Source organism: Ziziphus jujuba, chromosome 6 (assembly GCF_031755915.1).
Source record: "Ziziphus jujuba cultivar Dongzao chromosome 6, ASM3175591v1".
NCBI lineage: Eukaryota > Viridiplantae > Streptophyta > Magnoliopsida > Rosales > Rhamnaceae > Ziziphus > Ziziphus jujuba.
The window spans coordinates 9,165,603-9,190,838 of NC_083384.1; the positions used below are offsets into that span (position 1 = coordinate 9,165,603).

The 25,236-nt window shown below is 32.7% G+C and overlaps 2 protein-coding genes across 7 annotated transcripts; one reads left to right on the plus strand and one right to left on the minus strand.

Annotated features, from left to right (window-relative positions):
* Nucleotides 1–8,806: 8,806 nt before the first annotated feature.
* On the plus strand, nt 8,807–18,369 carry LOC107430964 (protein BREVIS RADIX). 4 transcript variants are annotated; one of them, XR_001582588.4, is made up of 8 exons: nt 8,807–9,268; nt 9,740–9,919; nt 11,034–11,180; nt 14,146–14,546; nt 15,118–15,247; nt 15,532–15,908; nt 16,146–16,397; nt 16,753–18,369. XR_001582588.4 is itself a non-coding variant. In XM_016041839.4 (8 exons), the coding sequence occupies exons 4-8, from the start codon at nt 11,061–11,063 to the stop codon at nt 16,222–16,224; spliced, it is 1,107 nt and encodes a 368-aa protein (XP_015897325.1). In that variant the 5' UTR covers nt 8,807–9,104; nt 9,208–9,268; nt 9,740–9,919; nt 11,034–11,060; the 3' UTR covers nt 16,225–16,590. The 4 variants fall into 4 exon arrangements, 3 of the variants coding, with proteins under 3 accessions (XP_015897325.1, XP_015897324.1, XP_024934742.1); XM_016041839.4 differs by lacking the exon at nt 16,753–18,369 and having other exon boundaries at nt 8,807–9,104; nt 9,208–9,268; nt 16,146–16,590; XM_016041838.4 differs by lacking the exon at nt 16,753–18,369 and having other exon boundaries at nt 16,146–16,590.
* Nucleotides 18,097–25,009, minus strand: LOC107430994 (cyclin-dependent kinase F-4). 3 transcript variants are annotated; one of them, XM_025078969.3, is made up of 19 exons: nt 24,757–25,009; nt 23,215–23,472; nt 23,066–23,117; nt 22,393–22,971; nt 22,235–22,313; nt 22,077–22,145; nt 21,908–21,997; nt 21,679–21,817; nt 21,205–21,307; nt 21,025–21,077; nt 20,805–20,871; nt 20,518–20,626; nt 20,171–20,236; nt 19,966–20,034; nt 19,700–19,763; nt 19,496–19,612; nt 19,340–19,371; nt 19,068–19,146; nt 18,097–18,787 (listed from the first exon to the last, which is right to left on the minus strand). In XM_025078969.3, exons 4-19 carry the CDS (start codon nt 22,398–22,400, stop codon nt 18,546–18,548), a joined length of 1,386 nt encoding a protein of 461 aa, XP_024934737.3. In that variant the 5' UTR covers nt 22,401–22,971; nt 23,066–23,117; nt 23,215–23,472; nt 24,757–25,009; the 3' UTR covers nt 18,097–18,545. The 3 variants fall into 3 exon arrangements, with proteins under 3 accessions (XP_024934737.3, XP_024934738.3, XP_024934736.3); XM_025078970.3 differs by lacking the exon at nt 23,066–23,117; XM_025078968.3 differs by lacking the exons at nt 22,393–22,971; nt 23,066–23,117.
* Nucleotides 25,010–25,236: the final 227 nt, after the last annotated feature.

A 25,236-nucleotide genomic window follows, 5' to 3' on the forward strand; every position in this document is an offset into this window, starting at 1 on the left:
TCAGAACCAGGAAATTTAATTGTTGATCAGTAGAATTGTCGACCAGTCCTTGAACAATGAATCTGCAAGGCTCGGAAGTCAGAATGAATATCATCTTTCATAATTTTATGATAGATAGCTTATTCAAAGCTTTGGGAATCCCTCATTAATTAAATAAAACTGGTTGCGTGAAACACAAGAATCTGAATGGCTATAAGCTTATGGTGATTCATCACACATTGCTCCATACAGAAAAGGGAAATAGGGTACTCTCAGTTCTCTGTTATATCAGCTTGTTTAGATTTATTATGTTGTGTTGTTTACTTGCCTTGGGAAATTGTAAAGGGAACTTAGCCATAACTCCATTGCTAATCCTCACTCTGCTTCATCAACATTAACTTTTACCCTCAGCTAGCGGCTGCACCCATTTGCTATTTTCTTTCTCTTCACCTATCTTTAATTTTCTTTGTTGCCTCTTCATAGTGTCTGCAATATCAATGTCACTATCTACCATCAGGTTTTTCTAACCCGCGTGCATTTATTTCCATGTTTTTTGTCAAGTTGTCTCTTTCATAATTTGCTAATCGAAATTGATAGATAGGTAATTTTAAGTCAAAATAAAAAGAGTATTTCAAAAAATCAAAATGCAACCTCCAGCAAAATATACACATGCTAATAATCTTGGGCCATGATCACTGAAGAGACTATGTTTCAGTATTAAAGAAACTTGGGTACATCTGGGAGGTTACAAGTTCAAGTAGACCCAAGAAAATTCATTATTGGCTAACAATGTCTATTTGTTTTTTTAAATAATTTATATGTTTTTATATAATATGAATATTTAAGTCAAATTTGGGTGATATTAAACAACATGGAGAGTCCTTTGAAGATTAGGGTAATCAAAAAATAGTTTGTGCATTTTGAACGTCAAATTTTGAATTTGTATAAATTTGGGGATGGGCTTTCACTGTGTTTGAATTTCATTGTGGGCCAAGCCCAATGTTCTCATAAGTCACCGTAACGGCTAATTTTATTCAAATCTCGTTACGAAGTCAAAGGAAGCAGCATTAATCATGGTCTTTACAGAATAAGAAAACAAAAGAAAATCCAATTTTGAACTGCAGTGCCTTTGACACCTCTTAAACGGGTAGTAGAATCACATTCAAAATCAAGTTCATGCCCTAATTTTCTTTTGTTTTCCGTTTGCCTTCTTTTTTTTTTCTTTTTTTTTTTTATTCTAATGTTTTAATTATTCCATTAATACATGCTTAGCAAATTATTAAATATGTTCATGTATATTTAATTTGCTTTACTTGTTTAAAATTTCAAAAGGGATCTTTCTTATCAATATGACACCAAACTTTTGGTTGGGAAAGGTGATTGTAACCTAGTCCTCCAACGAGCCATTCTTGGTCATATATAGAAACCATTATTTTTTATTTTTTTTTCAAAGACTGTTTTCTCTTTTCCCTTTGCATAAGATTGTTTGTCCTGCCTTCAAAACAAATACAAAATCAGAACTGTCCTGATAATAGACCTAAAAAATGAAAGATTATTTGAAATGAAAGCAAAAACCAATATGAAACACCCTCTTTCATCAAAACAGAAAAGTAGGTATGATTGCCGAGTGCAAAACATAGAACAAGTTGTGAGATTTGGTTTTTTAAAAAGCTTATCAAAATTGTACAATAAATATTTCCACCTGTATCTCTTCTTTTAACAAGGTGGTAAGTAATATTTTTGTTTTTGTTTTTCTCTCCTTCTCTCTCTACCTGAAACACAAAATCAAAAGAGAAAAACAAAAACAAAACAAAGTAATCAAACATTGGAAATGGGGAAAGACTTGGGGATTGAGATATAGAGATCTACTTTGGGGAAGGATGGCTGAATGGGCTTTATAATCACTTTTCAAAGTACAAATATTATATATTATTAACTTGAAAACCCAAAACATTCCTAACGTTAAAAGTGGTCTAAATCCCACGACCCATGCATGCCTTTCATGATTCACATACTTTGTACATAATTTTTTTTCTTCTTTTCTTTTTCTTTCTTTTTTATTGTTCCTATATTTCCTTAGAGGCAACAAATTTTTTTGAAAAATTCAGCACCATATGTTTTTACTGTTTGCGTCAAACATATCTGAGTTGTATGCACTTCTAAGTTCTAACTTGATATGATTGATTTGCCTCCATCTTTTAAAGCATATTGCTATATTAGTATAAACCCCCTTAATTAGATTTTCATTTTTTTTTCCTTTAATAACATCATTGGTCCCATCTTCAAAAAAGAGTTGTCCATACACATTCTAAAACTCAATAGTAGTTATTTTAAGAGCAATATGGTTAAACTTTGTCTTTTTATTGAAAGAAAAAAGGGCTTAAAAGAGAGACTGTTCTCTGTTTTATATAGAGAAATGAACTATAATCAACTTTTTGTAGGAGTGAAGGGTAATAAATAATAAAGGAAAGAAGTTAAAATGTTTGACTCAAATAAACTACAAGTAATCAGAAACTTAATCACTTGTATTTGGTATAAGAATCCAACAGTAAGGAATTCTTGAAGTGAATGCAAACAAGATCCTTTGAAATATCATATAGATATCACAAATTCATTTAAAATAACACTTTTTTTTTTTTTTTTGGTTTTTCAGTCTCATATAAATCTTTCTTTCTTTTTTTTTTTTTTTTTGGCTAAAACTCATATAAATCTTTCTTTCTCTTACTTACATAGAGAGTAGATAAAGAGAGAAGTGAAAAAATAGAAAAAGTATTTCAAAATTAAAGTTTGGTTTATTTTTGAATTTTCCATCCTAAGCCACAACCGGCATGGCAACAAGGTGGGAAGAGAAGGGAAAATGAATGAATGTCTTTGGAAGACCCTTGACTATGCTTTTCTTGCTCAGGAAGATCTTGTGGGAGCCTCTTTAAGCTAAATAAAGCTTAGCTCTCCAAATCATGCCACGTGTCAAAAACCCATTTAACAGAGAAGAAACAGGTACGAGAGAGAGAGAAAACCACATTTAGCCTAAAAGAAGACTGTTTGCTGGTTTTTATATATATATATATATATGTAGAGAGAGAAAATGTTAGAGAGAGAAAGAGAATGATCTGGTTTTGTTGTCCCTCTATCCCAAGCATTCTTTGCTTAAAGAGAGGTTAGCCCCAGGAATAAAGCTATAGGACAATAACAGCAGTGGGTTAAAGTTAAAGCACCGTCACATTCTCACTCACTTGCCCACATTGCCAAAGCACCAAAAATAACCCCCACACAAACGAAAAAAAAAATTAAAACAAATATATACCAAATTACTGACAACCGACAACAGCCAGTAAACACCTCTCTGCCTAAAAACAAGCACTCACTGCCTTCTCAAACGACTAGTCACCGGTGACAACCGGTACTCAGTGACCAACTCTCTGCTAAAAAACCGTACCAATATTATTTTTTATTTTTTTTTTCTTCCTCTGACTCGGACCATGGTCAAGGCTTTGTTTTTGGGTCTGGTTCGCTCTCTCATCCACCCAACCCCACCACCTGGACCTGGCTCTGGCTCTGGCTCTCTCTGGTACTGTGGTTTCAACACACAATACATCCCTCAGGCTCAGATTAAACCCATGCTTGGGGTCAGAGGCAAAGGGTACAACCAGACAATTACAAATCAGAGGAAAAAATGAAGTAATTTATATTTTTTTATTTTTTTGGTTTAAATTTTAAAACAAAAAAAAAATTATGGGACTTAGAATCTTTTTGTTGGTTCTTTGACAAGATTGAAGATCTTGCTACATTCCAATTTGGATTTGTGAGCAGTGTGGTTTCCTTCAAAAGACACCACCCTAGCGGCGCATCTTAGAACAACGTACCCTTTTTTTTCTCACTCGTGCACTTTGAAAGGACCTTACGAAACTAGAACCCTACGGATTATATATATATATATTTATTTATTTATATAAATATATGTTTCTATATGTTGCATTTCCTACTCAGCTCCCTTTCTTTTGGTCCAGCTCTATATATATATATATATATATATGCTATCATGCTTCCTCCTCTATAATGCTCTGACATTGTCTATTTTATTATTACCTGTGATGTCATTATTTTTCCATAACTGTTTGCTTTGCTGTAGTTCTTGTTTCCTTGGGCTGCATTTACAAATTCCCTTTCTTGCTTCTCAGCATTGGGAAAATAAATAAAATACCACCATCCAACATATATCACAAATGAGTAACGCTATGTACAATGAATTTGTTTATAAAATTTTATCACGTAGTAGCATACTAATAATAGTTGGTAAATTAGTATATGACAGATCCTTATATAAAAAGTAAGTTCAAGAAGATAATGCTATATTATTTGGCATATAAGTTTATCTAATTTGGGAGTCTCTTTTCACTTTTCAAATCAGCATTTGATTTTCTTAATGCTTTTCTGGGTTTTTATTCAAAAAACTATTTAAAATTTGATGTACAACTTAATTAATTATATATATATATTTTTTTTATCGGTTATGCGAAAAGATCTCCTACTGATCTATAGATTCTGATCTGACTATAGATGGGTGTGTGGGTGAGTTCAAATGGTTAAGATTTAGTTTTACGAATTGGTTTTTGGGGGTGTGGGGAATCTTTTGTGTTTTGGTTAAGACAATGATGAACTTTTTTCCCAAAAGCAATGCCAAAAGTTCACAAATCATCAAGTTTAGAATCATTGGATCACTTTGGTTTTGGTCTAATTCGTCCAATGAGGTATACAAAGTTTGCCGAACAACAGGCACATGCAATACTTTTATATAATATTATATATATATATATATATATATGTATTTGTATTATGAAATTAAATTAAATATATTGTAATTCCCAAAACTACTTTCAGCAAACAAATAGTAAATCAAAGCTGATAATGGACTAATCTTGGTTTACTGCCCAAAACCTTGAATTAACTCCAAAATTTGGTAAAAACTTCCCACTTCCATTTGATTTAGACTCCAAAATTACTTGAAAATGCGAAAAATTTAGTGTTTAGAAAAATAAACTCAAAACTTTTTAATTTAAACCACCCCCCCCCCCCTTCTCTCTCTTTATGTTACAAATTATACCCTAGAAATAGGTTATATCCGAAGGATTATTTGTAAACAAATATATATAAATATAACCCCCTCTATAGAGTTACATCTAAAGGATAATTCATATGCCTGCTAGTACTTATCCATATCTTACTTTGCAGGCTTTTCTTATATTTTCTTCTCTTTATTTTTTTCCCAAAAACAAAAAAAAAAAGAAAATACAGAGGCCTTTCCTTGTTGGTAAAAGTCTAGCACAATTTATTTCCCTTCTTTTCTTTTCAGAAACAAAATCACCATATAAAGTAAATCGAATTGATCTATGCTAGCTAGCTCCTTTATGCTTAGGTCTCTTTGAGATTTGAATTAACATTTTGGAACAAGTTTTAAAAGAAAAAGCATAAAAATAGCAAATAAATCAGAAAAAGAAAAATTTGAGATCGAGATCAGCAGTAGCTAATTCAAGATGAATGTATATATTTGAGGGATAGGGTTTGATGGGTACTTTTTTGAATGCCTTATATGTGTTGTAGACCGAATATACTAATTAAGTAAAACGAAACCTTTTCTTGCCTAACTTCCTAGTTCCTTTATATTTTTCTAGTTTGGACCTAAGCAAGTCTTTCAGTTACTACTAATTGTTGATAATTTGTTTTTCTTTTTTTGGTAAATTAATTAGATAATTAAATGCCAACTGATCGATCATTTCATACATATAGATGAGGGTATTAATTGTTTCTTCATGAATCACTCCAACGATAAATCCATTAATTGCTTATATAAAAATAAATTAAAGTTATGCATTTGAGTCTTTATAGGTTAGAGCTCTTTTTTGAAAAGAAAAAAAAAAAATATATATATATATATATATTAGAAAAAGTTTATGATTAAATAATTTCAAAATATTATTATCTGAGTTTGATTGACCAATTAGTACTGTGTTGTTGACCTGTTTCTTAGTTGCGGCATGCAATCAGTCAATTTACTGTTCTTCTTTTATGTCGTGTGGAACAGGGGAAGTTCTTATCGTTTAAGCCTATCAAATATTAATAATAGTACTATAGAAAAAACAAAAAATATAGAAGAAACAAATACAAATTACTCAGGATTTTCATATTAAACGATCCTACTAAAAATATGGAAAAAGGAATTTATAATTATTTTGGCCCCTTAATTAGCTTTTTGGATGCATTATTCATATTATATATAATAATTATCTATTCATAATATGCTGATTTTATAAAATCAAAATATAGTGTAAACAAATTAAATTAAAATGAAAATGATCGATTTATCCTGATTAATATGAAGTGTGAGCGATATCATTAATTTATAAAAATAAAAATATTTTAACTGGATTAGAACTGTATATTCGATTTGTCTTGATTAACTTGAATTGTATCTTTTAAAATATTTTAACTGAAGATATTGTGTTTTAAGATTAAAAGCATACAATTATATTTAGATTAGGGTATCAATAATTTTTTTATTAAATTTGTATATAAACTTAATATTATATATTGCAGAAAAAGAATCCTTATATATTAAAGTATTTGGGAGCACATATATGTGTAAGACATATTTATCAAAAAAAAAAAAAAAAGGTATTAACTATAAATATTTATGTTCCAAATTATTTGAAAAAAGAAAGAAAAAGAATGTGCTAATTGAGTGTCGGCAGGGAACTTGGCTGTCGATTGGCTAAATATTTGATATAAGTAGGGTCCAAGTAGAAGCATAGAGGCTCATATTTAACCAGCAAGTGAAATTCAAGACACATCAGCATATAAAAGAAGAGCAAGAATCAAATTTCTTGAAAAGATGATCATTTTAAAATCTTTGATTTCTTTTATTATTTGCTACGATAACATTGCTTACCTAAATATAGGCTCAATCGTATCTCTGAAATTCCATATAATAATTAGATAAAAATAAAAAATACAACAAATAGAAATTTATATTGCTGAGATATGGATTAAATAGAAACTAAGTACTCCAACTTTTTTTTTCTGGTTATTTTTTCTGTACAAAAATCAATAATGAAGTGTGATATATAATCCAGTCATGCTTTTACTCCAAAAGAAGGATTATGATATTTATTTAGAAGTGTCATCGAGTCTCTATCAAATAAAAGATATTTAAAAAATAAAAAATAAAAAGACAAAAGGAAAAAACAAATAAATTTTCTCCGATTATTTATATAATAACTAATCGTCAATAATGGAAAAAGAAAACTCATACGTTTTTCATGTGGTATTGTTTCTTATGCAACAGACATATTATTTCTCCTCCTTGATCTATCAAATTATGCATATATATACAGATATATTATGAAAGAAAATTATGCATGTACATAATGCATATATATAAGATTTTTATTTATTATGAAAGAAAATTGGTTTCAAAAATATTTTGAAAACTTTCAAGTTTAAGTTTCCTTAGTTTTCTTTGGTAATTTTTTTGCGGCACAATATTAATTTTGAGATTCTGATGAATTTAATATACATCAAATCTTATAAGTTAATTACTATTTAATTAAAATATGGGAATATATTAAAGTGGTTAACTGGTTGGAAACAACAATACCTTTTATTTATTTAATAATTTTTTGAGATTCTCTACAACATTTCAATGATAACTAGTTAAGATAATATCAGAGAAATATTATTATAGCTATCAAAATTATAGTAATAGAAATTTGAATTACGTATAGATGTGATTATGGATTTAAGGAAAAAGGGAAAAAGAAAAAGCAAAAAATCCAGACTAATGGACCACATTTAATTTGTATGCACTTTTTATTTTTTATTTTTTTTAGTTTTTTAAAGTTTAACAATACTTCCAGTTTCATGTCAATATAATATTGAATTTCATAGTATAAGATTATCAATTTATATAATCTGATATCCAAATTATTATATTGAACAAAAAAGAATTAGGTTTTTATTTTAAACTTTTTTTTTCCTTAAAACCAAACACCCAATTTTAACCAACTCAATGATTATTGGTTTAGGTTGTTATAGTTTTTAATGTATACACAATAAGATTAGTTAGATCATATTATAATTATTGAATAATTTAAAAAATCAAACAAAAAAACAAAACCAAACACTCTTTTTATTTTTTTATTATTATTTTTGGATTAAACCAAACACTCTAAATTTATACGTTATTGGTCATTAATATACCTATGTACTAATAAATATATGTATATTTTTGGACAGGAATTATAAATCTAATAGGTAGGTATTACCCAAAAAAAGCGTACGTATTATATTATAATATCGTGTCCAAGCAAAATATACTCCTAGAAAAAAAAGTAACCCACCCTTAAAAAATTCACCTACCCCAAAACATAAATAAACTCCATGATGCGACTGTTGCTAATCTTAACCTGCCACTATAAAATGAATTAATTAGAAAAAGAAAAGAAAAATAAATTACTAAAAATATAAAATAAAATAATAATAATAATAAAAATTCTGCTGTAAACAAATCCCACTCTGTCATCTCTTCCATTTACATCACAGCCAACAACAAGACGCCACGTAACCTACTTTCCACACACGTAAGAGATCCTCTTCCTCCTTACATCACCTAGACATGTGGACCCTCCATGTCCTCTCTACATATGACCAAATGCCTCCTCGCCCCACTCTCAAGCGCTGTTTTCCGTCACAGTTTAACGGCCTAAATTTGACGCCGTTAAAGCCCCGTCTTCTCCAACTATATAAATACGCGCTCCCGATTAGTTCTTTTTCTCTCTGCCTGAAATTTTTCGAGATTTTGAGGCTTTGTCGTGGCGTGAAAAAAAAAAAAAAAAAAAAAAAAAAAACACTGGGAGCTCTCTTTGTATCCGAAACATTTTTCGGATTAAACTTCGAAGCGGCAAGTCGTTTGTCGCTCTGCCAATTTACCAGCGGCTTGGATAGAGAAAAAGGTTCATTCTGTCGTAGCAGGAAAAAATCACCGCCTTGTGTTGTTTGACTTTTGCTTTTAAGCGAAAATCAAGGGATTTCATTATTCAAGTTTGGGGATATATAGAGTTCATTTTTTTTTGGTAATTTTCTTTTACGAGATTTTTGTAATTTTTTCGTCTGTTTGGTCGCTGAGAAAAAGGTTTAAAATGGAATAATTTTGCCAACAACATTGATGATCAACAGCTTCAGCTTCAACTGACTATTTCTTCGAAAGGCTGGTTTTATCAGTACGGTATTCATGAAGGTGAGAGGAGAAGAAAAGAAAAAGAGTTTTTTTTTTTTTTTTCTGGCAAGCAATTTTTGTTTTCTCTCCACTTTCTCAGCAACCAAACACACACTAACACAACTTCGATTACTTTACTTTTGAATAAATAAAAAAATTGTATTTGATCTCTTTTTCGCTTGTCTGTCACCTCTTGATTTGCTCATAATGTATTTCGTCCGTACGTTCCGTACGTCAGAAAACGTGAAATAAGATTTGTTTCATTTTCCATTTCATTTTTGTTTTCTCTTATAGAGAGAGAGAGATTTTTGAATGCGTTTTCTTCTTCTTTTCTTTTGCAACATTTTTCGGTTCTCTTTTTTTTTTTTCCCCTCTGTGCTATTTCGTTTTTGTTTGATTTATAAGGAAAAAAAAAAAAAGAATCAAAATTATAAATGAAAATGAGGAATAAATAATCTGAAATGAGAAAAGAATTTTGTGGTGGTTTTGCAGGGGGTTTAAAAATAGGTCGCGAAAAACTGAAAGAAAAGAAAAGAAAAGAAGAATTGTACTAATCTGAAAGCACACAAGGAAGACGGGAAAAGGAGAGTGACAGGGCGTGTTGGTGGTGGCAGCTAGCTAGTAGAGACTCAAAAGAGACAAAGGCCCAACAAGAGTCGGTTTTTGTTTTTGGTAAGTCGTTTTCGAATAATAATTTTATACCATATATTTTTTTAATATTTTTATCAAATTGCCCAATTTCTTTTTTTTTTTTTTCTCTTATTTTTGTTCTCTTTATGTCTCTTTGTTTCCTTCTAATTCTATCCGCCATCACCTCTCTCAATCCCCAAAACATACCCACCCATAAAAATAAAATAAAATAAAATAAAATAAAATCCTTTATAATCTCAAAAAGAAGAGAGAATTGGGTTTTTGATTTGTTCAAGGGATTTGTCAGAAACTTCGGCTTAACAGGATCATAATTCTTTATGTGGGCTTTATTTTTTTTTTTACACTAAAGTGAAGCACATGTCTCACCCCAGTTGTTGTAATGAGACCACTTTCAAATGCAATGACCACACCATTTTTTGTTTTTTTTTTTTTTTTTTGTTTTCGTGGGTTTCTTTCAATAATTGACTCATTATTTTTTTAGGCATTTTTCTCAGTCTTCTCTGATCCCGAGCTCTTTTCCTTTATGCTTTTCTCTCTTTGCTCTGGACCCATTTGTTTCCCTCAATCCCTCCAGTGTTTTGAAGCACGAAATATAAAAGAATCAATAACGAACGTGAATTTGAAAATGCTTACTGGATTTGCCTTATTTTTTGCTACTTTTTTTTTTTTTCTTCTTCCTTAATTTTCTCGCTTACCAAACATTACAGAATCAGATTTTTTTATATTTCTACTTTAACAGTGTTTTCTTTCAACTTGCTGAGATTCCAGTCTGGAATTTGCATAGAAGCATGGCAAGTATGCAATTGACCTCTCTAATTTTTCTTTTTTTTTTTTTTGGTTAATGGGTGTTATAGTCATTTATAAATTAGAATCAACAGATAAAGATAACTTATTTTTTGGAAAGGCAAAAAAAAAAAAAAAAAAAAAACTTATTCTGTATATCCAATAAGTAAAAACATGCATAAAAAGTACAAATTTATTTGGACGCGCCATTTATGTAATCCAATAAGGCAGTATTTCCCTCGTGATGAAATTTATTTCATTTATTTTAGTAATAAATTTCAATTTCAATTTCAATCTTAAAAATTTGTATATATATGTTTAAGATGTAAACGTAATAAATTGATATGAACAGGGATAGAAAAGGAAAAGAGAAGGAAAGATGTTTACATGTATAGCATGTACGAAACAAATGGCAGACGATGGTGGAGAGGAAGGAGGAGGAGCGCGTGGCAGTGGTACCCCAAGTACAAAAGAAGCCGTCAAAAGCCTGACGACGCAGGTTCTTAATCCTACACCCTCTCTCACTTATAAATTTCTCTCTCTCTCTCTCTCTCTCTTCGTCTTTGCTTCGTCTACAACCTTTGCTTTTGCAGTTTCTTTTTACCATGTTTGCGAAAACAAACAAAGTCATAAGTGCATTAGAGAGGAGGGAAGGAGGAAAGGGGAGGGGGTTCTGATACGGTGGGGACCATCTGTGGGCATCTTTCACGCCTATATATGTATCCCCGTCACTCCACTGCTATTAAGCTAGTATGGTAATATCTAGGTCTGTATGTGTGTGGAGAGAAGTTTTGTCTGTGACACACCCAGACAATTAATAATGTGCACCCCCCCTCCCCCACCCTTATTTTTATTTTTATTTTTTTTGAAGAGACCCCCACCCTTCTTTAGGATTTTTTTTTTTGTCACGCCGGTTGATGACATTTCAACCAGTTGGTCCACAACCTCACAGAGAATGAGAGAATATGTAAAACTAAAACACATGCCCATAAATTAATTTCATCACAAAATAAAAAAAATATATATATATATATATATTTAATTTTGACATATCTATCTAACTGATTGCAATAATATCTGCTGGTGTTTTTTTTTTTTTTTCGTTTGTTTCTTATTTAATTAGAATTTTACAATAGGCGGTAACTAAAATGGGTAAAATGGAAGTAAGAAACTATTTACTTTTGAGTCAAACTTTCTCTTTATGTATTGTTTTGGTCAAAGATATATACCTTTCGTCAGCCATGCTTCATTCTATTCGTTTCATAAAATTGACCCTACCCAAGTCTTGTTGAACCCTAAAAACCCTTAGTCCGAGCAAGGGATTTTTTTTTCGTTTAAATATGTTGTATGTGGATTTAATTTCGAGTACATTGTTCGAGGAGGATGGTATCCAAAAGACTAGTAGAGCTAAGGGTTAAATTAATCCTTCCAAAACTTTATATAGCTAAGGGTTAAATTAATCCTTCCAAAACTTTATATTTTTCCTTTTTACAATGCTTAAAAAATATTCTAAAATAGAGGGAAAAAAAGGAAGTATTGCCCCCCCCCCCCCCCCCCCCCCCCCCCCCCCCCTTCGCAGTAAGCCACCATATAGAGTTTAAAGAAATCAGTTATTATTATTTTTGTTAATGATTTATTAAATCAGTTGTTACTGTATATAAAGATTTGCAAAATTGATCCACCATATAGAAACATGTCTAATCTTACCCATTTTCTTTATATCAATTTTGAACTCTTTTTTGTCCTTTTTTTTCTTATAATAATAATTATTAATTCATCATAGAAAGAAGTTCCTTATTTTGAATTATTATATGTAGTCTTGTATTACATAGTTTATAAGAAAACAAAACTGCATATATTACATTATTTATTTATTTTATATTAAATATACTCTTTGGCTCCCTGAGCCAAACCTTCTGGTTCTGTCCTTGAATTTAAATACAACCCAAAATTAAAGCTCCAAGATTTGGCTGCATTGTGACTGCACTATGGGGCTTGTCAGAATTTAGATGTTTGCTTTGTCTGAATCATATCTTTATCTCCATTTAAAATAAACTAATAATTTGTTAAATCAGGTAAAAAAAAAAAAAAAACAAAGGGGAAAAAAAATGGAAAATTGGGAGTTTTGGTCAAACGATTTTCCTAGGAAATGTAATAGGCGGATGATATTAGTGGGCAAACAGCAAGGAGGGGGTCTTGAGAAAAGACCGGTGCTTACCTCAGTAAAGGACAGCCAAAACGTCCTTACCGTGGCCCACAATTGAATTCTTGTCTTTCTTTCCACTGTATTGAAATTAAAAAAAAGTAGTGTCATCTGGTCTGGTAATATTACGATGACAATCACAGACCAGTCTCTCGGCTTGTTTCAGAAAGAAAATTGCATAATCATTTCAGATTTATCTGTTTAGATTCTTGTTTTTTCTCTGTGCTGTCCCTGCACTGTTTCCTGCCTCCAAAAATTCAATTTTACGGCTCGCTGCCTTTGAGATGGACAAGTCCCCTTTTGAATGTTTTTTATTTTTTTATTTTTTTTATTTTTATTATTATTATTATTATTTTTTAATCTTTCGGGATATTTATTTTATTGGGGACGTTTCTCTTAGTTAAAATAGATGAGTAGCGAGACATTCTTATAACCATACCAGTATGGATTTTGAAGCTCTTGGTTTCCAACCTGAGCTGGAGTAATTGGCTACGCGGTGGAATGATGAGAGGCAATTGGTGTATAAATATAATGCAGTGCTAGATAATTTTTTTTTTCGGTATTTAGTTATAACCCATTTTTATATATATATATATATATATACATGTACTTGTGTCTATGTTATGTGAACCATTCAATTCTACTGCCATAGGTACCTTGACATGACATGATATGACATAGGTGTTGATATTGGGTACTGTATATACAAAATACGTGAAAAAAAAAACATTATGACATAAGCTAATATGACATTTACCACATTTTCCCTCGTTTAATGTATATAGCTAAGTTCATGCAACATAAACCCATAAATTTTGTAACGTGATTACCAATGACAAAATATACTATAAGTTGGTACTGTTGTATCTTTGTCACAATGTGCTTGTGCATTAAGATCCCAATTTGTCTTAAGGTTTCTTCATTGGAGTTATCAATTTGTATAATTTGCTATACAAATTGTATATGACATCGCTATACTTATAATGACTTTAAAAATGGAGATTAAGAAAATGCCAAAAAAAAAAAAAAAAATCTTTCAAATGCTTTCTGTTGAAATTCAAAGAACTGTTTCATTATCTGTTTATGTTCTCACATTCATCAATTTTGTTATTACAATGATCAAGAAATTGGTTTGTCTTATCAATCTGGAGTATTCATGATATCTCTAAAGGAATATGTACATGTATGCATGATGAAAAAGTGTATGTATATATTTTTATGCCTCTATTTACGCCAAACTTACTTTTTCAACATCGTGCAGATCAAAGACATGGCACTGAAATTCTCTGGTGCTTACAAGCAGTGCAAGCCATGCACAGGGTCAAGCAGCTACAAGAAAGGGCAGAGACCTTATCCAGACTTTGATACTGCTTCAGAAGGTGGTCCATACCCTTATATGGGAGGTGCAAGCTCAAGTTCTACACCAGCATGGGACTTCACTAGCTCAAGTCATCACCCAGGTAGATCAGACACAAGATTTACTGGGTTTATGGGTGGTGATCGGACTCCTGGTGGAGTGTCTGTATCTGCCCAGTCTTGTGATGTTGTGTTAGAGGACGAGGACGAGCCTAAGGAGTGGATGGCACAGGTGGAGCCAGGCGTGCACATTACTTTCGTGTCCCTTCCTAACGGTGGAAATGACCTGAAACGAATTCGCTTCAGGTATTGAAAATTATTAAGCTCAGATCTAAAGTTGGTATATTTACAATTGCCAATAATGAAACATAAGAATGAAACCCAATTACTTCCCTCCTCCTTCCCTTTACTCTTCTCTTCATGCTATCCCAAAAGTACCGGGTCTGGAAATAGGCTGAAGCTATATCTGATTGAAATTTTCCATAACTAGAATTCTAAGTCCCACTTACTAGAACTGAAGGACTTTGGATGGAAGTAGCTGGAACTAATTTGTTGGCATTAGATATTTGCCCACCTATTAGTACTTATATCTAGGAGTCTAAATTTTTTTCATGGGCGTCCATGGTAATGGTTTTTGGTTAATATTTGCTGCCATTCCTATAGGTTGGATTCAACTATTGCATTGGTTGGTAGCTCTGTGATTTGAGGTGTGTGGATGTTAGTTTGACCATTGGGCCTTCTTGAAAGGCCATCATAAGCTTCTCAACCTAGCAGAGAAAGTTAGGACCTCAAATTTCTTCAAATGTCTACATAGTTTACTTGTTCAATTTTGATTATCATTAACACCACAAACTGACATGTCATTTTAAATTTTAAGCCGAGAGATGTTTAACAAGTGGCAAGCTCAACGATGGTGGGGTGAGAATTATGACCGAATCATGGAACTATACAATGTCCAGAGATTCAACAGGCAGGCTCTTAACACTCCTCCAAGGTCTGAGGACGAGGTAAACTACAAATTACATTAATTCTTTTAGGGATATGCAGCCCTGCAATTCTGAATACTCTTTTACCTTATTATTGCTTCATTGCTTTATCTTTCATTGCTTCAAATGAGGCACAGAGGTAGTTTACAAAATAGATTATGTTAACTTTACTGCAGTTCTACCAGTGTTTTCCTCTTTATAAGCACTTGATACAATGTAATGGCAATTTCCTTTTACAGTTTCCACATATTGTACTCTACGATTCAGAATAGTTACTGATAGATGTGTTTACTCTTCAATTGCAGAGAGATTCTTCTTACTCACGAATGGGATCAGCTAGGGAAAGTCCCATGGCTCATTCATCAATTAAAGAATGGACACCGAGAAGCCACTACAAGCCATCTGGGAGCAGACAGTATTATCCTTCTGACTCTTTGGATCATGGTGGTGGTCATCACTATAATGCTGGATCAAGTGCTTATGGTATGGGTGGCCACAGGGGAGATGGATCATCTCTGGAGGCATCACGGACAACAACCTCTTCTCGAGACGAGGCTTCAGTTTCAGTGAGCAATGCTAGCGACCTGGAGACAGAATGGGTTGAACAAGATGAACCTGGAGTCTATATTACCATTCGGCAGCTTGCTGATGGCACTAGGGAGCTTCGACGTGTTAGATTCAGGTAATTAAGCATTCTCATTTTCAATATGAATCTTATTTTTGTTGCACCGTTTGATTGATTACAAGCTTGATCTCAGGAAGCGAAATATTTCTATGCATTGTATTTTGAGATACCGAGCCTGAATTACCATCCTTGTTCAGAAATTACATAATCTAGCATTCTTAAACGTATCCAGTTTAGACTTTTTTGGAGTTGAATTCTTATTTTTTGATGGCCTTTCTCTACTTGTTTGAACAGCCGCGAAAGGTTCGGGGAAGTGAATGCAAAAACATGGTGGGAAGAAAACAGGGAAAGAATACAAGCTCAATACCTTTAAATTTTGATGTCATTAACCAACACTTTCTGGAGTATTGATAGAAAAGGATCGAAGGTGCATCTGGATATCTCAAAGAGCTGGATATAAAACCATTTGTTAGTACGGAATCTTCACAGAGGACTGAAACAGCCACCACTAAACTGAGTTCTACATTTTTTGGTCTAAAACTACAGGTCATGGCCTCTTTTCAGTTCTCATTTCTAGTGGCGGCTCACAACTCCTTTTTCTATTTTAATTAATTTATTTTTTTTCCTTTTGAGGGCTCGCTTACATAAGATTTCCAGATGTGTCCGTTTTTGTCTTTATTTATTGTCTTTGTTATTGATATTATTTACATATTACAATTTACTAAAATTTTTTGGCCTTCTTGTTTTTCCCCCTCAAGGACTTGTAGGTCTTTTTGGGTATATCGTGGGATAACTTGGGCTATCAGAGTTTGTTTGTAACACAAGTCAAAAAGTTTGAGAAATAGAATTTGGATAATTTCCAGTTGCATAAAAGAATCTTCTTTTCTTTTTATCTGAACAGGCTTGGATCTCTCACAGGGAACATAATAAGAATTTTCGGACCAGGCTTTCTTCTGAGAGATCACTCGAGAAGAGAAGAGGAAACCATGAGATTTTTATTTTTCAAGAAGTACAGACAAATTTGACTTAGAGATGCCGGTTGTTTATGCTGGTTGGTTGAAAGCGAAACATGATAATTTTATTTTGTCTAACGTCAGAAACAACTGATGAATTCAATTATTGGGAAAATATTTTAAAATCAATGTGCTAGTAGTCACCAAAATAGTTGTCAAATGGAAATTTCTATAGTTGGACTACATTTTGAAGTACGGTAAGACCACTTCATAAATGAGTAATATTGTCCCAATGAAAAACATTAATCCATAAAATAAGTATATTCTATTGTTGTTTATGGACAACTTTACTAATTTTTGGAATTTTATTACCAATAATGGATTATGTTATTAATTTCACCATGAAATTGGTCTTTTTGTCAAAAATTAGTTTAATAAGTCACGACTCACATAGTTAACAATGTAGTAATGTTTAATTGGTAGATATATATTTTTTTTTTATTTGAACTCATCTATGTAAATAATTACATATCTATATTTAATTTATATCAATATTTTAAACAATAATAATATGTTACTACCATATCATTTCATAGATACTTAGTGCCTATAGTACTACTCATACAGTTTTGAGTAATGCTAGAGATAAGACTTGAAAGATCATCCAAGGACTAGGACTAAAAACTAATCAAGAAGGCTTGACTCAATCAATTGCTCAAGAGAAGATGAGATTTTCGCTTACTGAATTCATTAAAAAAATAAAAAATAAAAAAAATCCCGGATCATCTTTTCATGGAAATAGAAGGGCAAAAATGAAAGAGCTAAGGGGTCAGGAAGAGTCCACACAACTTTTGAGTTCAAGACCTCCAATTCAAATCTGATCGACAAGATCCAATCACAGAGAAACAAATCTATGTAGTTGTTTATCAAGTTTACATGTATCAATAATAATATATGAACAATTGATAAGCATTATTCCACCAACCAACAAAATAAAAAAAAAAATAAAAAAAAGTGCATATCTTATACACATTTTTCAACCCGTGTGGTACCGACCCCTTGGCCCTTTTCATTATGCTTGACACTAAAAAAATTTACTTCAGCAATATAATTTAAAACAAAACTCTTGAAATTTTTTTAATATTATTATATTTTAGTTTAAATGCTGGACTTGGTGAGGGGCCTTCATGGCTTTTCTCCGGCTTTACGTGATGTTGTAAGCCTCCCATTTCGAAATGAATCTAAATAAAAATAAAATAAAATAAAATCTAAAAAACTACAAACAAGTCGAATCAAGTAAACAGCATGCATTTTATTAGACTGTAACCGGATCTTTAAAGCACATATTAAAACCAGTCATCGTCACATAGCTTAGGTACAAAACAACCCATATTAAAACAAACTAGGGATTACATCCACAGTAAGACTTAGCTTAAAGCATGCTGCTATCATAGGGTAACATAGAAATATCTAAATAGCTTAAAAGCATGCTGCTACTATTATAGGACAACATCGTAACATAGAAAAATATCCAAATAGCTTAAAGCATGCTGATACTATCGATACTATATTATAGGATAACATAGTAATATCCAAACTTTCACCAACAAAGAAATAAATGCCAACACGGTAGGTACGTAAGTTTCACTTGGAAGTTGATGCGAAATCCATATTATCCACTGCAGGTAAACAGTGGTAGCATGCTCAGCACATGAACCATCATAAACGTCCCATATTATCATCATCCCACAACTTTTCTGGCATATGGTCTGACAGGTTGAACCTCTCGAACAGGCCTCAGATACAAATCACCAGGCTCGCCACCGATCCAACGGACTCCAGCTTTCATGGGAGGAGGGCGCTGCTGCTGCTGCTGCTGCTGCTGCTGCTGCATGGTTGGCCTACGAGGACCAATCTTCATATTTGCCAGCTTCTCGGCTGTTTCAGAGACTCCACGTCCAGCCCTTCCTCTATTCTCTAGGGCTGACAATCGACAATAACAGATAGTCATGAAAACAATATTGATTTATAAATTTATGAACACCCAAAAAAACTTATTTAAAAAAAAAAAATTGTACTCATTAAAGCTTTAAAAGGTATCATGTGATTCACCTAGACATGAAACTGGGTTTGGTTAGGAAGACAGACTCATCAACATAAACTACAATCAGTAACTACTTGGAAAGTAGGAAAAAAGAAAATCTGAACTCCATAAAACCCTAATACTTGTAAGCACTGAATTTTGTCAAGGCAAGACGCTTACTTGGACTGCTCTTCCCAAAGGGTCGAAATCTTTGTTGTTTGACGGAGCTCTTCACAGGTTTATCGATCTTTTTTGCATCCTTAAAATAAGAAAGCCAAGAAAGTACGTCAAAATAGATTTTTGGTAAAGCAATCCTTTACAGTAGAATTTCATACCATAAAGCAGCCCAAATATCCAGCCAAAAAAATATATATATATATATATATATCACAAAGCCACAAAGTCAGCGAGAAAAAATAAAAACAATATTAAAATAACATGTCTAATCTCACCTGGTTAAGCCAATCCAGTTTGCGATGTACACCTGCAAAAATATTAACCATAAGATGCGAATCTAATGCGCACAACTCACAGCTCGCCAAAAGATGGTTGCAACACAGTCTAGATGTAAACTAGGTTAAAATTACACAGTGCAATTAGCTGTTCACCTTGGCCTACAGAAGCCTGTAACTTTGGTGAATAAAAATTGCTTGCAAGCTTTGCATTAGATACAGCGGCAGGATATTTTCTTACTCCTTGTTGCTCCAGTGATCCTCTTGTTCCAACTAAAACAAAGAAAAGAAATTAGATTGCCAAAAAAATAAAAATAAAAATAAAAATAGGCCACACTAAGAAGGGTAAAATTTACAAACCTGATGGTGGTGTTCTAGCAACACCTGATCTAGAACGCAGGGATGGAGGAACATAAAAACAACTCTGCCACAAGAGGAAATCCGACTTATATACTTTATATATTAACAATAAAAAAAAGTCAATACATCTTTTTCTTTCTCTATAAATAAAATATATCATCATCATACACAAAAAAAAAAAAAACTAGCAGAGGAAGCAACTACTCAATTGAAACATTAATGCATGTGTTGATCAGCATTGTGTATTATAAAGAACCATAAACTACCTGGAAGAAAGGATGCTGAAGAACCTCTGCTGCTGTTGGCCTCTTGTTAGGATCCCAAGCACAAAGTGACTTTGTATTTAAAATAAAAATTAAAAAAAAAGGAAAAAAAAAAAGAGATTAAAGAGGTCAGATTCTTCTATAAAAAGTTAGCAAAGAGCTCTAAGAGATGGATAACAAAATAAAAAGAACACTTCAAATTACTTACTGCAATAAGGTCAATTGCATCATTGCTAGCTGATGGAACCAATGCAGATAGATGCACACCCGATAACTGCAAATTTGAAACATCAAACTTAGTGCATATATATATACAATACATATATTAAGACAATATCAAATATTCTAATAACATAATTCCAGCCAAAATATATATATATATATATATATTCCACAACATATAAGTCGGTAGTAGGTCTAACACTTGAATTATCAATTATTCATTACTGCGGTTTGCAAACTGGTTAATATATATATATATATATATGAGATTCCAGACACCTTGCTTGACAAACACAGAAAAACACAGCCAACACATCACTGAACAATACTAACCTGTGGAAATTGGTAGTTAATATCACTTGCAAGATGAAGACCATCAGCCCATGAATCCCTAGTTGGACTGCCTATAACACTACAAATTTTGTAGATCTCATCAGCTTCACTGCACGGATAAAAATTAACAGAATACTTTAGACTGAAATACCAACCTCTAATGTCAACAATAGATGATACAAATCATAAGAGTCCCAACATTATACATTAATTACAGGATGAAATCTTTCATAATAAAAAACTAAATAATGTCCATTACCAACATTTGCACCATATAGCACCCATACCTAGCACCTGGAAATAAAGGGCGGAGTGTGAACAGCTCAGCCATGATAGCACCCATAGCCCACATATCTGGTGTCAAAAGAAAAGGAAATCACACAAATCAATCTTATAGGCATCACACAAACTTGGTTTGAAAATGAATCAATATTCATCCTCCAAAAAAAAAATAAATAAATAAATAAATCATAAATAAGAAGAAAGGAAGATAGGAAGTACACTCACCAACTTTAGAATTATACAAGCATGACTGAAGTAGCACTTCAGGTGCTCGATACCTAACATGTCCACATTTTTACAGGTTAATAGAAAAGTTACCACAAGTTGCCAACTATACAAGCAGAGAAAAACCATTATGAAACTCGGAAAAAATATATATATATATTTATATATATATTTACATACCATCGTGTTGAGACATACTCCGTATACGGTGGTTGTGAACAAATTTCTCGAGCAAGACCAAAATCAGCAATTTTGATTGTTTCTTTTGTAACCAACAAATTCTCTGGATGGAAAACCAGAGTGTAAGTCAGCAGTCAAACACAATACATTTCCAAATAAAAAATCTTGAAATGAAAAAGAAAAACAAAAATTCAATCCAAGTGAAAAACAGGAAGAGTACACAAGATGTAAAACATGATTTACATAAAATGTTAAAGATGCATAAACCAAAAAGCCAAACAGAAAATGGGACTAGATGAGCTCTCTGTGCCGTACAGCACAATAATCTCAGCACAGAGAGAAAATGCAAGTTATACAAAGACACTATTATTAAGTGCATATGAGTAGTTCTAAGAATGCAAAGTAAACCTAGGGAGATTAGGCCTTTTTCATACCCTAAACCTATAAGGTTATCTGTAATAATAGCAATCTTACCAGGCTTAAGGTCACGATGAAAATATCCACGCTGGTGCATGTAAGCAAGACCTTGAAAAACTTGAAAGCACCAATTTCTGATTTCAGCTTCTGAGAAAAGCTTTTCCCTGTCTTTCATAAGTTGATACAGATTGAACTCCTGAAACAATATATAGACACGCATTTGGCATTAGAAAAACAACTAGACCTCAAAATAAAAGGCACACCTTGTAAAAACAAGTACACTTACCATGTATTCAAAAACAAAGTATAATATGTCGTTCTCTCTGATGACTTCCTTAAGCTTCACAATATTTGGATGATTCATTTTTCGCAATGACTATCATAAAAAACATGGAATGAGTTTATTAAAGCATAGAAAGATAGAACTACAAAAAGGAAAAAGCATGTCACGCTACCTTAACTTCTCTCAGATTCACACACTCCTCCCATGAGAAGTATTTTTTCTTCATCTTTTTAATGGCAACCTGTAAGACAGAATCAGATATAAAAAGTGCAACTTACATGGAAAATACCATCCACACCTTAAAGATAACAAAACTACAAAGATACTTACAACTTCGCCAGTCAGCTTATTGATAGCTCGCCACACACTTCCAAAAGTTCCATCACCAACTTCCTTTATTAACTTATACCTACCGCAAATAAGAAACATTTATAAGAGAATTATTTAGCAATAAACATTAGAAGCAAGTGTGAAAGAATCCAACTAACCTCTCCATTCTTATGGAACACAAAGCAGCTCCTTTATTTACTCAAAACAAGTACTAACAACTCACGAAGATAAATGGCATTTATCTTTAGTAGATGATCTTTAGAAGACTCTATAGAATATAAACTGCCTTGCTGGTCCAGCTAAACCATCAATATTCTCAGGCAGAATGCAAAAGCACAAAACCAGACATGTCTTGATGGGCGTGCTGCACAGCCTTATTTATTACTAAACCCATGGCTGGACAACAATGGCATGGCATGGATGTCGAGTAAGGAAAAGTACTATTGAACATATTGACACTAATCCAAGCAGCAGTCGGAAGGACTGATCAACGTAACAGGATAGATATCCCAGCTGAAGAAAGTGCCACCAAGAATTGTAAAACTTAACTAACACTATCTCATCTATAACACGTAGAAAAGGGTGCAAAACCTTCAGGACTTCCCACTCTAAACAGCACCCATCAGAAGTAACAGAAATTATTAACCAAGAACTAATATGTCTGCACAGGTCCGACAAATTGCTATCTACTATTAACTATGTAGCAGACTTCAACCGCAGATTGGCAGACCTCAGCCCTGAAGTGAGAAGGGAAAAACTAAATTGGATTAATTTCCAAAAGTCAGATATATAAGGAGTAGCTTTAAAAATGGTGTGTGATATATGTTGTACCCCTGAAGATGTTTTCCCAGAAAGTTCGACTCGATGTTGTATCAGCAATGCACTATCCGAAAATAATTTGTTAGATATTGAATATACAAAGATTCCCTTGCCCCTATAACGCAGCAACAAAAGAGAGAAATATGGGATGAATTGCTTACTGGTACAAGTGCACTAAAGATCCAACACCAATCTCAGGAGTAACTAGCATCACGCCTCCTGCTATGATCATTTAAGAGCAACAGACCACTAAGTGCAATTAACAAAGGAAACCAGAAGAAAATCTCCACGGATGAGAAATCGCCAGTCAAGCACTTCCTGGAATGAAACTGTCCGATAGTGGAAGCAATTTGACCAGAAGCAAACATGCTCCATGTCTTAAGTAGAACAAATCCTTTTAGATCCAAGCCCGGCACAACCTAATATCAAAGTCACATATAAGTTAACTTCAACATAACTATCCTGATAAAAAAAATAATAATAATGCCCGATAACATGTACTTAAATATCAGGTGTACAAAATTAGTAAAACCTCTATGGCAATTAAATAATAACATAAATAAAAAGATTAATAGATTCTCTTCCTCAAAGTTCAACCTACTACCAGTTGGTTGATTGAAGCTAGATAAGCATTCTACTACAAACTAAAATCACAAAAAAAATCAAACAAAGCAAAATATATATTTAATTTATAGGCAGCAAACACAGATAGGTGAATATAAAAGGAGCACTCGGCTAAAATTTAAAGTGTCAAACCTCAACTTCATAAAAAATAAGCATCAACTCAAATAAATCCAACACCATCCTTACTGTTTGCATTACTCTTGGTTCCTTAAATGCATTAGTTCATAAAACTTTTAAATCAAATAACATAACAAAATTGCCCAACCGTTTGCCAGGAAGGAAAGAGAGAATACATATTAACTAATGGAAAAAATAAATAAATAAATACATAAGAAAATATAGCAATCGAACAATTATACCAACCTGTAACATTTGATACAACCAAATTTCTATCAAAGTTACTCAAGGTTTTGTAGCCCAAAAAAAAAATAAATAAATAAAATAAAGACAAGATCTGTACAGGAATGCAAATCTAGCAAGAGAATTACTATCGCAACATAACTCACAGCAGTGCAGAAAAATTACAGCCACCTTCATATCCCCATGTCAACGAGATGAAACACCAAACAATATAATCCCATGTTGACGAAACAAGACAAACAAGACAACCTAATTTCCATAATGAGACCAACAATTTAAAATCAATCAGAGACGAAACAAGACAAAATCACCAACCCCGAATGAATTCGTCCGAGAATCGCATCAAATCAGAATTTTGACACCAAAAAAAAAAAAAAAAAAAACTCAAAAAGCCTAAATCCAATTACACAAGAGAGAAACCAAAACTCCAAATCCAAAACCACAAACCAATTACATAACCAAACTTCTAATTTCGTTTTTCCCTCCCCGATAATAAAAACTTGAGAATAAAACAAAACCCTAAAACCCGAATCTGAAGAAACCCTAGCTGGACCCCAAAAAAAAAAAAAATGGAAACAAAAATCAAAGCAAATCGCAAATCAAAAATCCAACACGCCAATTACAGCAGATCAGATCCGGATAATCAAATCATAGAGAATGATGTAAAAATTTAAAAAAAGAAAAAACAGAAGAGAGAGAGGGAGAGAGAGGTATAAAACCTGAAAGCCAAGCGGCATAACCACCGTCGCCAAGGACGGAAGAGGTGGAATCCAGAGCTCCTCTCTTCGTTGTCTTCTCTATCTATTTGTCTACAACCAACTTTCTTAGCCCTTTCTTTCTCTCTCTTAACCCACCAAATTCTGATCCCTCAAATTTCTTTCGTGCCAAGCCAACCAAGAAATTATACCTACTTTTAATTCCTCTCTCATCCTCCTTCCTTCTCTTTCTCCCTATTTATAGCTCCTTTTTCCCAACCAATATTCTCTCTCTCTCTCTCTCTCTCTCCCCCTCTTTCTTATCCCCTACTCCCACTTCTACCTTAACTTTCCTACTCTCGCCCTTCGTTTATTACTCTTCCCCTAATCGCGCGCTTCCTATAATATATTGCTTCCTTGTGGTCCCCATCCTTTCTCATTTTTTTTTTCTTTTTTTTCAAGTCCTTTTCCCACAAAATATCTTCTTAATTTTGAATTCCTTGT

Excerpts from the sequence above, each read along its gene's own strand:
- LOC107430964 (XM_016041838.4), top strand. The coding sequence starts at position 11,061 with ATGTTTACATGTATAGCATGTACGAAACAAATGGCAGACGATGGTGGA. Across the intron at positions 11,181-14,145 it reads TCAAAAGCCTGACGACGCAG|ATCAAAGACATGGCACTGAA; the intron begins GTTCTTAATCCT and ends AACATCGTGCAG. Across the intron at positions 14,547-15,117 it reads CTGAAACGAATTCGCTTCAG|CCGAGAGATGTTTAACAAGT; the intron begins GTATTGAAAATT and ends TTAAATTTTAAG.
- LOC107430994 (XM_025078968.3), bottom strand. The coding sequence starts at position 23,285 with ATGATCATAGCAGGAGGCGTGATGCTAGTTACTCCTGAGATTGGTGTT. Across the intron at positions 22,146-22,234 it reads ATAAGCTGACTGGCGAAGTT|GTTGCCATTAAAAAGATGAA; the intron begins GTAAGTATCTTT and ends TCTGTCTTACAG. Across the intron at positions 19,372-19,495 it reads ACAGGCTTCTGTAGGCCAAG|GTGTACATCGCAAACTGGAT; the intron begins GTGAACAGCTAA and ends ATATTTTTGCAG.